Source organism: Pyrgilauda ruficollis, unplaced genomic scaffold (genome assembly GCF_017590135.1).
Source record: "Pyrgilauda ruficollis isolate IOZ18807 unplaced genomic scaffold, ASM1759013v1 scaffold22, whole genome shotgun sequence".
Lineage (NCBI taxonomy): Eukaryota > Metazoa > Chordata > Aves > Passeriformes > Passeridae > Pyrgilauda > Pyrgilauda ruficollis.
The window spans coordinates 3,259,686-3,272,798 of record NW_024521428.1 but is presented as its reverse complement, the minus strand read 5'-3'; the positions used below and the strand labels follow the sequence as shown (position 1 = coordinate 3,272,798).

Below are 13,113 nucleotides of genomic sequence, written 5' to 3'. Positions count from 1 at the left end.
AAGTGGCAGTTCTGCTGCCCTTACTTGTTCAAGAACTGAAAACTTGTTACCACTTTGTGATTGCTATTGTCAAGAGTCCTCCAACCATCGCATCACCTGCCAGTCCTCTGTTCACAAACAGCAGTCCTACCAGGGCAGCTTCCCTAACTGTCCACTTTTGACCAGCTGCACCAGGAAGTTACAATCTTCCACACTCTCCAAGACGCACCCGGACTATTTCTTCTCTGCTGTGTTGTATTTCCAGCGGACGTCTGGTAAATTAAAGTTTCCCATGAGAATAAGAGCCAGTGATAACGAGATGACTTCCAGCTGCTTGTAGAATATTTCATCTGCCTCTTCATCGTGGTTGGGTGGTCTGTAACAGACTCCTACCAGGATATCTGCCTAGGCCTTCCCTCTGATTCTTATCCATAAACACTCCACCCTGTCATCACCATCATTAAACTCTAGGCAGTCAAAACACTCCCTAACACACAGGGCTATCCCACCACCTCTCCTTCCTTGCCTGTCTCTTCTGAACAGTTTATAGCCATCCATTGCAGCTCTCCAATTGTATGAGTTATCACACCATGTTTCTGTGATGGCAACTATATAATAGTTTTCCTGCTGTGTGACAACTTCCAGTTCCTGCTGTTTATTGCCTGTGCTGTGTGCATTGATGTAGATGTGCTTCAGTTGGTCAGTTAATTCTGCCAGGTTTTCATGGGAAAAAGCCCTAATTTTTGTGTGACCATTCTCAGATACTTCTGTGGTTTCCAAAACACCAGTAACCCATTCCATCTTTGCTGTCATATGAACCTCCATCTGCAGCCTTCACCAAGACAGCAGACTGAAGGACCTTGGTAGCACACTGTCTCTCAAACATTGGCATGGTTCTCCCAGGCTTATCTAGTGACTCTGGTTTTATCCCTTTCCACTCTGAAACCTAGTTCGAGGCTCTTTAAATGAGCCCTGTTAACTGCTGTCCAGAGATCCTGTTCTCCCTTTGAGAAAGGTGTACCCTGTCTGTTGTCAGCAGGCCTGCAGTCATGTAGACTAACCAATGACCAAAACCCCCAAAATTCTGCTGGGGACACCAGGCTCAAAGCCAGGTATTGATCTGCTGACTCTTCCTGTAGAAAGAAACCTAAAAAAGCCTTTTGCACCAAAATAGCTTTTGCCTAATCTGTGTTTTATTTGTACCCTGAGTTCACAGCAAGGCAGGTAAGGGCCCACTGCAGTGGCGGCAGTACTGCAGCCTTGCTTTGCAATTTCTCCCAAGGAATTTCTTCCCCTTTTTGTTTGCCACGGCTTGGTCTGTGAAAGCCTGGAGTGTGTTATTTAAGAGTGGTGAACGTGTTTTGACTAGTTTTTGTGAGGCACTTGGTGTGTTCTTGAGTACTTGGTAAAAAATCATTATTGGAGAACACACAGCCTCCATTTCCTTAATGCCGTTCTTTTCCATGGATTAACCTGTGAGCTGAATGTGTTGCATAATGGCTTTTCTGTCGTCTGGCCCTTTCACATAATAAACATGTTTGCCACAGACTTTGGGAATGCAACTTACATACTACCCAGGTAGCAGCAGAGAGGAAATGGCATTTATTTTGGTCCTTTCACTAAACAAACAAACAAACAAATAAATAAATGGCTCTGTAATTGCTGAGACTGGGGAGTTGTTGTTACTGACTCTGGTATAGAAAGGGTTGTTAGTGCAGGCTTGAATTTCTGAGTCAAACTCCTGCTGACAAAGCAGAAATAGTTTGAGGTCTGAAAATACTGCCTGAGTATTTGAAAATAGTTCTGTGGACACAAAGCTGTTTACAGATCACTTGCTGGCCACCAGCCAGTTTCTCAAGGACAAGGTGGTTGGATTTTTTTTTTTTTTTCCCTTTAGAATCAGATGTACTTGGCAGGTTATCAGAAGATAAAAATGCTGGAAATAGTCTCCTGGTGCGAGTCCTCATTTAATTAAAACACAAAACTTTAGGCCAAATGTTGCTTGCAAGCAACTTGGTAAAATATTTCTGAATTTGTTCTTATGTATGGGGGTTACAGTATAAGGCATGGTCCCCATTCTTTTCAAGAATGCTTCTTACTTTAGTCCTCCTGCAGCATACCTTGTGCTCTACAAGGTGTATTTTGGTTTCAGCAGTTTTTGCCTGGCAAATTCTGGCTTCCTAATCCATAGTGGCAAGGGGATGTAATTAAAACTGGCACTGATGGTGTTTGTAATGGCTAAAGGAAAGAGAATTGACTAATAGAATATCCTGAATTGGAAGGGACCCACAACTCTTGATGGAGTGTCTCCCCTCAGCAGGAGAAGTGAAAAGGTCAAAATCATGCAATTTCAGCCCTTTTTGTTGTGGAGGATAACACTGGAGAAGTATTAACAGTTGGACTGAAACTTACTTTTTGTGTATATATACACACACACACACATATATATATGTATATAAATAAATGTACATTTAAGAGTTTAACTTTCCTTCTTTAATGCTAATGCTGTGGATTTTTTTAAGGCTGCCAATGTGAAATCTCTCATTTAAACCATGTTCAAATAAAATTTATTACATAATCTGATTTCCTTGCTCTGCTCAGCTGTATTGTTCTGCTGGAAAGGTATACATGGAAATAGTTCCCTTCCCCTTGCCCCTCATTAATACTAAGCTAGCAGCTCCTCCCCATGTCGTGTGTTTGTTAGCATCTTGTGATGCAGCTAGACAAAAGATGGAGCTCTTGATGGGGACAGCTGTATGGGGCAGTGTGTGTTGGGCTCCTCCGCGCAGCAGCAACCCCAAAAACGTAGTAAAAAGTGAAATAAAAAGCAGTAAAGGCAATAGTTCTCCCTTTCTCCTTCCCATTGCGTCTTTTGCATTTACAGTGGGGTTTTGTGCCTTCCAAAACAATTGCCCCATCCATTTAGCATTCTTGAACTAAAAGAAGAAGTTGATTTCCATTTATTACCCCTCCTTGCTGCTCTCCAGGAGGCTGCTGGACATTTCAGTGTTGTGCCTCAGGCAGCATAGCTGGACACTTGCTGTCTGTGGCTGCTGGATGCTGCCCAGGGAGGGACGCTGACCTCTTGCTGCCTGGTAAAGGCTGTCACCCGTTTCCTGCAGCGGCTCTCTTTTTTACAGCAGATGGAATGCTACAAGGCTGGTAGGGTATGTGAGGGCTTATTTTTCCTTCTGTCACGGTGTACGACCTCTGACAATGCCTCACCAGAATGCAGGCTGCTTACCACAGCAGTGGTGCTTGGAGGGGCAGGGACTAACTAGGGTTTGATTATTATTTTTTCTTTCCCCAAAGAAAAGTACATATTTTGTGGCACTTTTCTGTACTCAGTGCTTAAATATTTAAAATTGTCGAGGACATCTCACCCTCTCTTTCTGAAGGGATGTGCCCAGCAAAGAGGTGGTTTCTCTGCAAGTTGGTGGTGAGTGTGCACAAAGTGAAATGGGTGCAGGCTTGCCTGGGTATGCAGAGGGCCTTGGTCAAAAGGTGTCACTTGCTCCTTTCAGTTGGAAAGCTCTGCTCATCCAGGGTGATGATTAGATGTCAATATGAATTCATTTTAAAAGCAGTCAAACAAAGAGAAGCCAGCCCCAGGCTTTCTTCATCCAGGCTTATTTTGATGTCACTCTGCAGAAGGGATGGAGAAATTGCCCTTTTTCTGCCATCTCTCAGCTGCAGAAGCACCTGTATTGTTTTAAAGCCTCTGTCCACCCATGTGGGGACCTTGGTAGGTCAGTTTGGGCCCTGCTTGGTCTGAGGTATGAACCTTGTGTGGTGCTGGATGTCTCTGAAGTGACAGTGGGTGGTTCTGATGTCATGTGGCAGGCACAGGGCTTGCTCTGCTCACTTGTGGTGGTTTCCTTCAACCTGAGTAACACAGTCCCTGTTGCAGGGACTTGCTATGGCCATGCCACCAAACTGGGCCTGATGCTCCTTCAGGCAGTGGCCAAGACTCTGTGGAAAGCGTTTTGTGGTGGCAGTGCCTGTCAAAGGTGTAAGATGAGAAATCAGCAGCAGTCTGCATGAACAGACCATGTAATTTTGTATCTACAAGTACATGTTTTATATCTTGATCTAAGTTATTTTCTTGATGTTCTCCATCTGGCTGATTTTTAATTATAGTTGCCAGAAAGAAATTGTTCTACATAAAAGCGACCATTGCAGGCCATCCAGAGAGACAAATCGGTGTTAGGAGGGGTGTGTTTAGTGACTGGTAAAGACATTAAGGTAGGGTGAAGAACTGGTTTGAATGGGGGCCAGCTGATTTTAGCTGATGTTTCCAAAGGAAGCCAAATGTGCTCTAAGCCAACTGTGTCCATGTGGGAGGTATGCCTCTATTCTGATTTAATTATTTTCTTTTGTTTTAGGGTTTTTTTTTTTTGTGTGTGTGTGTGTTTTTCAGTAGTGTGCTAGCTAAATCATCTAGGAAGGTTTAAAACCAGAAAAAAATGCAAGGATTAATAAAGTCCTTCTCTTTTTGGACAGCTGAGGGTGCAGACTCTATTCTAAGAGAAAATGAGTGATGGTGGTTTTAGTAAAGGTCACTAAATCTGGACACGGCATGGTGGTGACTGGAATGGGATGGGATGATGACTTTGAGGATGGATTTTGAAGAGAGTATCTTCAGGCTGGGGTCTCAAGCCAGTTAGCTCAAGTGTCCCTTTAGAAGAAGCATCTAGTGTGGTGCAGGAAGCTGTGGTGGTCACCTACAGAGCAGCAGAGTTTGATCCAGCGCCCACCTGATGGCTGGGGTGTCTGGCCAAGGGGCAGCATTCAGCACAGCGTATCTTTCAAAAAGCGTTTGCAGTTTTCGTGGCCTTGTGTGAAAACGCATGGCGGCCTTGCTGCCGGTGTTGCCAGCAGACCCCTGTTGGCCAGCCTTTCCTGCTCGGTATTTGAGGAATGAAAAACAGGAAAATCTGTAGCCTTCACTTGGTAAGGGAATGTTCTGTCCCGTTTGAGCCAGGAAATGTGCAGTCTTGAAGGGATCCCGTTTGGCTGAATGGACTGCAGTTGACATGACTGGATTAACAAAGGACCATCCATAGTCTTAAAGGGCACAGCTGCACTCCTCTTACCCTCCCCCTTCCCCTGTAACATCCCCTTCTCTTGCTATCTTTTTTAATCTATTGCCAGGTGAAGTGTTTCAGTGGCTGTGAACTGAAACCAGCATGAAGTCAGGCCTCAGGCAAATCTTTCAAAGCTCCTTGGGGAATTGGTGTTGTTTTCCAGGTGAATTGTCAAGAGAACTGTCTGCCTTTGCAGTTCTCTTTCTGTCTTCTCCCATCAGACCAAAGCATCTCCTGCTGGTGGGTGTGATGAGGGAGGTGGGCTGCTGGGCAGTGTGCTGGGAGTCAGCAGAGATGCCTTCTGACTGAGCTCTGCAGTTGACCGACCTGTTGTTATCCTGGGAAAGTTAGATTGTGGCTTTTTGCCATGCTTTTCCCACCATCCTTACTCCCCCCTCCCCTTTCTTTTCTTCCTATTTAGGCAATGAGCTGTTTGGGAGAAGGAAATGCCTCTGATAATGTATATCCAGCATCTTTCACAGTGGGAAAGCTACCACAAAACTAGGAATCAAAGTGAAAAATCAGTGAATAGAACTCTCTTTTTTCCTTCCTAGTGGGAAACATCTTTTCACTCCATCCCCAGAAGAATAAAACTGATAATAACTGTGTATCCTTCTGTGCATTATTTCACAGAATGCAGCAGTATGCATGAGTAAATTGTCATTATTATTTCTTCAATAGGCGGCTAGTGAGTCTGTGGATATCAAATGCAGGATAGAGAGTATGTTGTTTTCTGTTTTACTTTCCAGGCATTTGATGTCAAGATTTAGACAGAAGGAAAACACAAGAGCTCTGTCCTGTCTTTGATTTAAACAGTGACAGTCTTTAGCAGCTCTGGTTGGTTTGGGTTTAGAAGTCATCTAACAGGATGTATTTCTGCAGTGATTTTCCAGGTTTTTGTACTCAGGTTTTTTTGCTCATTTTTATGCTACAAGTACTTTTCATGCCAGATAAACATGATCCTTTTTGTTTACAAATTCATCTCCATTGCTGGAACGTATGATTACTAGAATGCTATATCAGTAGAAACAGCATAATTTTGGCTACAAATGCAGTTAGGTAGACTTTTTGCTTAAGAACACTCTTATTTATTTATTATTAAAGTTTTTGGTTTTGCTCAGGGAGGTTGTTTTCACTTTGTGCCATTCTGTCTTTTTGCCTGTCAAAAATATGTTCTGTTTCCTCCACAAGCACTACTCCCAATGCTTTTCACAGGGTAGACCTGATCTTTTCAGGGGCTGGAAAGAAATGCCACGTAGAGTCCAAGTTTTCACAATGCAAAGTTGATCAGTCTACAGCTTTCTATGTTGCCGAGTGACAGAAAGAGCTGATGGTAAACTTGCCTTGGAATAATAAATTATCATTTATTGCACTGGGGCGTGCAACCCAATACCAGAGTATTGCTTCATGGCCTGTTGCCTCAGGCTGGTAGGAGTTAAGAGTCAACTGAATGAGAAGTGAAATGGAAAGTTACGTTTGCCATCGGGGCATTGTACAGCACTCACTACTAAGAGGTGGTACTTGGTATTTTCACTTGATGGCATGTCTAAATCTGCTGCTTCTGTGTGCAGTGTGGCAACTGAAATTGGATTAGTAGTTTGTTTGTTTCAAATCAATTCCTCCTCTTTTTACAACTGTCAGCATAGAATACTGGGAGCTGGGAGAAGTTTACCAAAGACTTAATTGTGTACAGTGCACAGGATAATCCCAACTTGAAAGTAATGAGTCACAAATGGTGCATTCCTTCCTTAATGTGTGATGTTGCCCCATGTGCTGCTTCCATGCCATTTAGCTGGGGAGCAAGCTTCCAGGAACGGTCTCCCAGAGGCATGTTAATACACAGGTCTGAAACTGTGTTAGTAGGAGAATACATTACTGTGACATTAATATCTTGGGTCATTGGCGGGGGGGATGATGTGGGGAAAAGAGGTGAATTAGCTGATGGAACATTTTTTGCACTTAATTTGCATAGTTCTTTGATAACATTAAGGCACAAGAGAAAAAGAGCACCATGAAAAACAGCACATAACACCACTTGCCTTTGAACCTTTCTAAACTAAAAATTTTACAGTAATAACTGTTGTGCAAAGGAAGAAAGAGGCAAGAAGTAGGTGTATTAACTGACTTGGAGGGCGTGGGAAGACTTGAAATTTATAATGTTCTGCAGATCTTGGCAGTCTACTACGGATTCCCCTTGCCCCTCTGCTTTTCAACATGCATAAAGCCCACTGAGATGAGAAATAAACACCATATTGCTCTCAGACATGACTAGGAATGTGCTTAAGTAGTGGATTCAGTTTAAGATCCAGTTAAATGCTGCAGTATTGCTGTGTTGATGAGAACTACAGCTCTATGTATATGAACTTACAGTCATCTGTATGAGAAGAAAGAAGACAAGATTTGAGGTTGGCAGTCTCAATTCCATTGACTTGCTCATCCCAACAGGCCATTTAAAAATGCAGTGGTACAAGTAGCACTCTTAAAAATATTCTTAGGCTGCTTCCTTGGGAGGATAAAGCAAGTGCTTTAATATGAATAGAACCATGAAATGAGGGAGAGAAAAGTGGGGAGAATGTGTAAGAAACAAGAAGTAGTTCAGAAATTTTGGTGAATAACATCTTAATGTGGCCTAAATGAAGGGAATGTGTTGGCAGGCTCATTTCCATGGGGACCAGCTGACAGTGCTGATGTTTTCTAGTGGTTCCCATGCTGAAACCCAGTAAGAGGCAAACTCTCACTCCCAGGATGACGTAGCCTTTTCTACCTGTTGCTGCCACTATCTGAAGAAACCTCTGCAGCTTCCTCGGCCTCTGGAGACAGTCACCTTATGCTTAGAAAGATCCTTCTAGGTTGCTGTTGTCTTCATTGCACGTTTCATATCCGCACAACGTTCTGGCTGTGGGACAGTATCTTGTGATCCTCAGCCTCTGATATTTGGCGCCTAGCAATATTTTAAGAAACTGCTGTTTTCAGTTAGCATGGGTTGCATTTTGCAATATTGCAGAGCTTTTCAGATATCTAGATGGTAATTGCCAACAATTTGCCTGGAGAAACAAAGCTACAAGAAGCTCTGCCTTGCTATGGGGATGGGGACGCCTGCATGCCCTGAGGGGCCATGTGTCCACACTGCACTAAAGCAGAGGCCTCATTCTGCATGAAAAACCTTATCCCAGTGGAGAGGTGTTGCTGAGATGGGGTGTCTGGATGGAGCCTTGATGGTTACTGTGTTTGTAAAGTGTGCCCTGTGAGCAGAATTTGAATAAATTTTAATCCCAGGAGATTGAGTTCAGAGGGTTTCTCCTATCTATGACTTCTGCCGTTTTTTCTTCACATTCAACCACATTGCAATTTTATTATTACTCTCTTTAACACTGACAAATTTTTCCGAAGCAAAAGCTGGCCGTGAAAATCTGACGATTGGTTTCCAAAATGGGAATGCTTAGCCATTTTATGTTGCAAACAAAATTATACCAGCATGCTAATAGTTTGACAGGTCTGTTCTTGAGCAGAGCTGTTAAGCAAATAAACAAACAAACAAATGCTCTGCTCATACTTATATGCTGTGCTGTGGTGTTTGTTTTTTTCCCGCCCTCTGAAAATATTTTTAATGAAAAGAATGTGGCTTCAAATGTCGTTTTTACCTCTCCCATATAAATTAATGTCATGCAGGCCATCCCTCCTCCTCCCCATATGTTGTAGATTTTTAGAGTATGAGTGCTCCATACATTATGAAAAGGGTATTTGGAGTAATTTTAAACAATATTCTGAAGTGACCAGGGTTTAAATTTGGTCTGGGATACTGTGCAGACCACACTTCCCACACTCTGCAGTTCCCTTGCTTTCAGTCCCTTAGGAGGGTTATGTAGAAGCTTTTCCTCTCCCAGAAGAAGCAAAGTGAAACATGAGCAGTGGCTGTGTTCTGCTGTAGCTGGCCCCAGTTTTCATAGGGACACTCGTGGAGGCACCAGCAGGATCCCGTAAAGCTGCAGGGGAAGTATGGTAGGGCTGGTGCACATTAGTCATCCTGAGTGGGCCAGTCTCACAGGGAGGAACACTGACTTCAGAAAAGCTGTGAAGTCGAGCACTGGGAAATTTTAGGTGTCTCTCTGGAAATAGCAAGCCCACCAGTAGTTAGTAGATTTAAAAAGACAAATAAAGTAAAAATTCCATGAAAATGGCATCCTGTCCTGCTACTTTGCTCTTCTGCATGCCACATTTTTTGCTTGAGTATATTCTACCACCGTTTTAGCACCTCCACTTTGCTGCAGAGTGAATGGGGAACTGTATTTCACTGCTTTTTAAAAAAAAGTTTCTCTCTTCAGACCTCCTTAGTGTTGTGAGGGTTTTTTCTTCAGAGATATCTTTGTTTCTCTGTTATCTTTAGCATATTCTTTTTGTACCTAAAACTGTACTTCCCATGTCCTTGGGCTTTCACATTCCTTTAACAAAGCTGTGGAAAATGGGGGCAGAGCTGAGAGCAGGCATTTTTCCACCTCAGTGTAAGCCATTTTCCCCTCCTTCCTTGTGTGATGACAAGTCTTGAGGAGAAGACCACAGGCTTTTGTCATTAGGCAGAGCTCCAGGGTGGGAAATTGGAGTTGGAACTCTCCTGGGCTTGCTGAAAGACTTCGGTTCAAGAAGTAGTAAGGTCAAGGTGAGGTCAGTGTTGGCTACTGCACACGTTACGACCCCTAACTTTGTTTTAAAATCAAAACCAGCTTGAGACCAAGCTGTAAAAAGAAATGCCTGTGGTAAAGCCAGTTTACAGAGCAAGCAAAAGCCTGAGCTCAGTAATGTATTTATAGAAAGCACGTGGATTGGTTAGTAAGGGGGAGAGTGAAGCACAAGAAGAGTTGTGAAAGAAAGCTGAGGCAATGAATTCTGCAGCATTTTGTCCTTTTGAATGCACCAGCAATGCCTGGCCATTGCCTCCATGGAGGGCATCATAAGGTGTGAAAGGGTCAGGATTTCTCTAAAGAGATTGGTGGTTTGGGGTGCTTCAGTTGTGGGGTGCCAGTCTCAAAAGACCCTGTAAAGAGGTTAGTCCAGGCAAAAAATACACTTAATGTCCATCATATAGGTTTCTGCCTAGGAAACTCAGAAACTGGTGAGGAGAGAAATGAAGGAACTGTGACTTGAGTTAAATGTTCAGTTGTGTTCTTACCATTATTTGTGATAAAAGTGAAGACATTCATTGGGCATACCTGTTGCTAGAGAGCTTGACTGATGCAGATAAGAACCTTTGGAGGTGGTGCCTGGGAAAGTGGTTGGGAGACTGAGCTGTTTGGCTGGTTTAGGATGGACTGCTGGGTGTTACACTGCTGAGTGTTAAGTGGAGAGCTGGAAAACACCAATATTGGGACCATTTCTAAGTGCCTGTTTAGAAAAAAGTACACAACAGCTAATTGATGTCTCTACCTCATGTAAACATACACTGGAGAGAAAAAGGCTTTTGTTAGAAGTCAGCTGAGGCAAGTTACAGCCCACCAGAGCTGGAGGGGCCTGCCATGCTCTGCCTCCCAGCCCTGTGATCTGCATCCTGCTGGCTCCAGCTCTGTTTTCACTGCAGAACAAACCAGTTTAATTTCCTGGACTGCAATCCCCTGCCCCACCCCACAGTTTGCTTTTTCCGTGTTAACTTTCTGCCATTTTAGTGATCTCAATCAGCTTATCATATGATACAATGAGTGCCAGAAGGAGCTCAGTGCTCCTGGGAGAAATATGTGACAGGAGGCTGGAAGGAGGCAGAGGAAGGAAGGGTAGGAGCTCCTGCTGCAGGAGCTGGGATCTATTAAGTCAGCTCCAGCTGTACTGAGAAACTGTACCCTTACTGTGGTGTAGCTGAAGGGAGGTGACGTTTTGTTCTTGTCTAGCCACTGTGGGACAAGCAAAGAGAGCTCTTGCAGGTCTGACGCATCCCTTGCAGAAACCCCACTTCTTTTACTTGGAAAGACCAAATCAGTGAGAAAGCCCTAATCATGGGCTAACCATGCTTACTAGGAAAAGCATGTAATATATCACCTACGTACTAGGTATTGGTTCATATGAATAAAACATGCAACATGTGGAATTTATTCTGGCGTGTTAATAAACTATCATTGCTGACGATGAGCTTTGCTAAAGTAAACAGAAGGGAAGCTGTGAATATAACCTGTTTGTACTTGATAATCATCATTTTAATGTGGAGAAAAATGGCTACTAAAATTTGAAGAGGAACACTTTAAATGTGTTATTGTTGTTTTAGCCATCTAGAGTATTTGTGGTATTTCCTAGGAAGTATCAGAAGGGTCCAGCATTGCTGGGGAAAACCCAGTGACTAGAACTCTTGTCCAAGTGTTTTGCTCTGTGTAAGCTGAAGGGATGGGTGAGATGCTGGTGCTGACTGTTCTCTCTCTGTCTTACTCAGGGTCGCCATGTCAAAACGGGTCAGCTGGCAGCCATCAAAGTCATGGATGTTACTGAGGTGAGTAGAAGAACCTTCTGCTTTATTAGCAACGTGTAAAACTTAATAATGAGATGGTATAGGGTTTACATCATATTTCCGTTGAAAGGCATGGTCTCTGCATGTGAATGTTTGCTCTCTGCTTGCAGGACCTGACCTCTCCAGTCCATCTGCCTGAGATTTCTGTGTGCCTGTGTGCTGGGGCGTTTGGCCTCCACAAATTGCATTGTCCAGTCCCAGGGCATATGGGTGCATGTAGCACTCTCTTTTCAGAAATTTCTTAGAAGAGGGGGAAAAAGTTCAGATTGCTTGCTTCCCAGTTGTTTTCTCGGAAAAGTATCATTTTGGTTTTACCAAAAAAGAAGGTGCGGTGGTGTAGAGGACAGTGTTCTCCCTGGTACATCTGCAGCCTACAAAGGGCATATGTTTATTCAAAGGAATGAGTCCCTTGTAGTTCCAAGAAGCCTAAAAGCAGAAACATCTGGAGGAATGATGAGCAGATTGCTAACAGAATTCAGCAATGTAAAGTAGTTATAGTAACTGACCCATGGGGATTTACTGTGGAGCTTTAGAAGGGAAAGAGGGAAATTAACCCACTCAAAGAAATAAAAAATATATGCCTGTATTTGAATCCTTGGGCATCTTGCAGTTTATGCTGTTCAAAAAGCAATCAGTTTAAATTAAGTTTTCAAAACAGATGAAGAAAAGCATGGGCTTCTCCCTGTTACTCTATTTGTGGTATGTAGAGTTCCATTCACAAATTAACAGCTTCCAGTTTAAAATCAAATGAGACACTCCCATGTGATAGCTGCAAAACTTGACTGGTACTGCTCTTCTGTAGAGAGATTGTGCCTTTTCAAACTGTCATATTCTTCTGAGCTCCTCAATCTTACACAGGGGGAATACTTACATTAATGCATGTACATTGTACAGAGCAGGGGGTCTTTGGCCAAGATGGTTATAGCAAGCAAAACATCTGCAAGGATATTGCTGCAAAATATTTTATAGCTTAGCGTGGCTGTAGGTGCAACAAGTAAAAATGGCCTTGGACACAAGGTCCTAGGTGGGTGGTGGGGTGTAATGGGTAAACAGGCAGGAGAGGAGGAAAACAAAGAGACAGAGTTAGGTCAACTGATAGGGCTTCAGTCTCATCTCTGAATCTCTAGTGAGTGATGGGCAGTGTGACTGTTGCTCTCTAACTTCAGCTGTTGTGTCTGCCAACAGGTAGATATTCCCTTTTTTGTTAGATGGCTTGATAAAGATCAATTTTCAGCTGAAGTTTTTCAAAGGCTGCCTTCATGAGGAGGCAATGCTTTTTTTGCTGCAGTTAACAAGCAGAGAAACCGAAGAAGAATGAAGATACATTGACACACAGTGAATGTTCTTTGCACAGCAAATGTTTTCATCTGTGCAACAGTTTTACACAGGGCAGCTTGCTGGACTGTGCATGACAATGGCTTCTTCTATAATACTCAGATTGGCTCTGTTTCACACTCCCTCTGTTTTTAATAGCATGTATTAATCACAAACAGTTGTAACAGAAAGGTTGCGCAGAAAAAGGAAGACAGTTGAAAAATGCTGTCTTTGCTGTGTCTGTAGTATGGC

The 13,113-nt window shown here is 43.2% G+C and overlaps 1 protein-coding gene across 5 annotated transcripts in view; it reads left to right on the top strand.

Annotated features, from left to right (window-relative positions):
* MAP4K4 (mitogen-activated protein kinase kinase kinase kinase 4) overlaps positions 1-13,113 on the top strand; it is a 164,307-nt gene that overhangs the window by 66,395 nt on the left and 84,799 nt on the right. For all 5 annotated transcript variants that reach the window (XM_041468402.1, XM_041468401.1, XM_041468400.1 and 2 more), the window contains exon 3: positions 11,473-11,529. In XM_041468402.1, the coding sequence (XP_041324336.1) occupies positions 11,473-11,529 (57 nt within the window). The remainder of the gene's footprint in view (positions 1-11,472; positions 11,530-13,113) is intronic.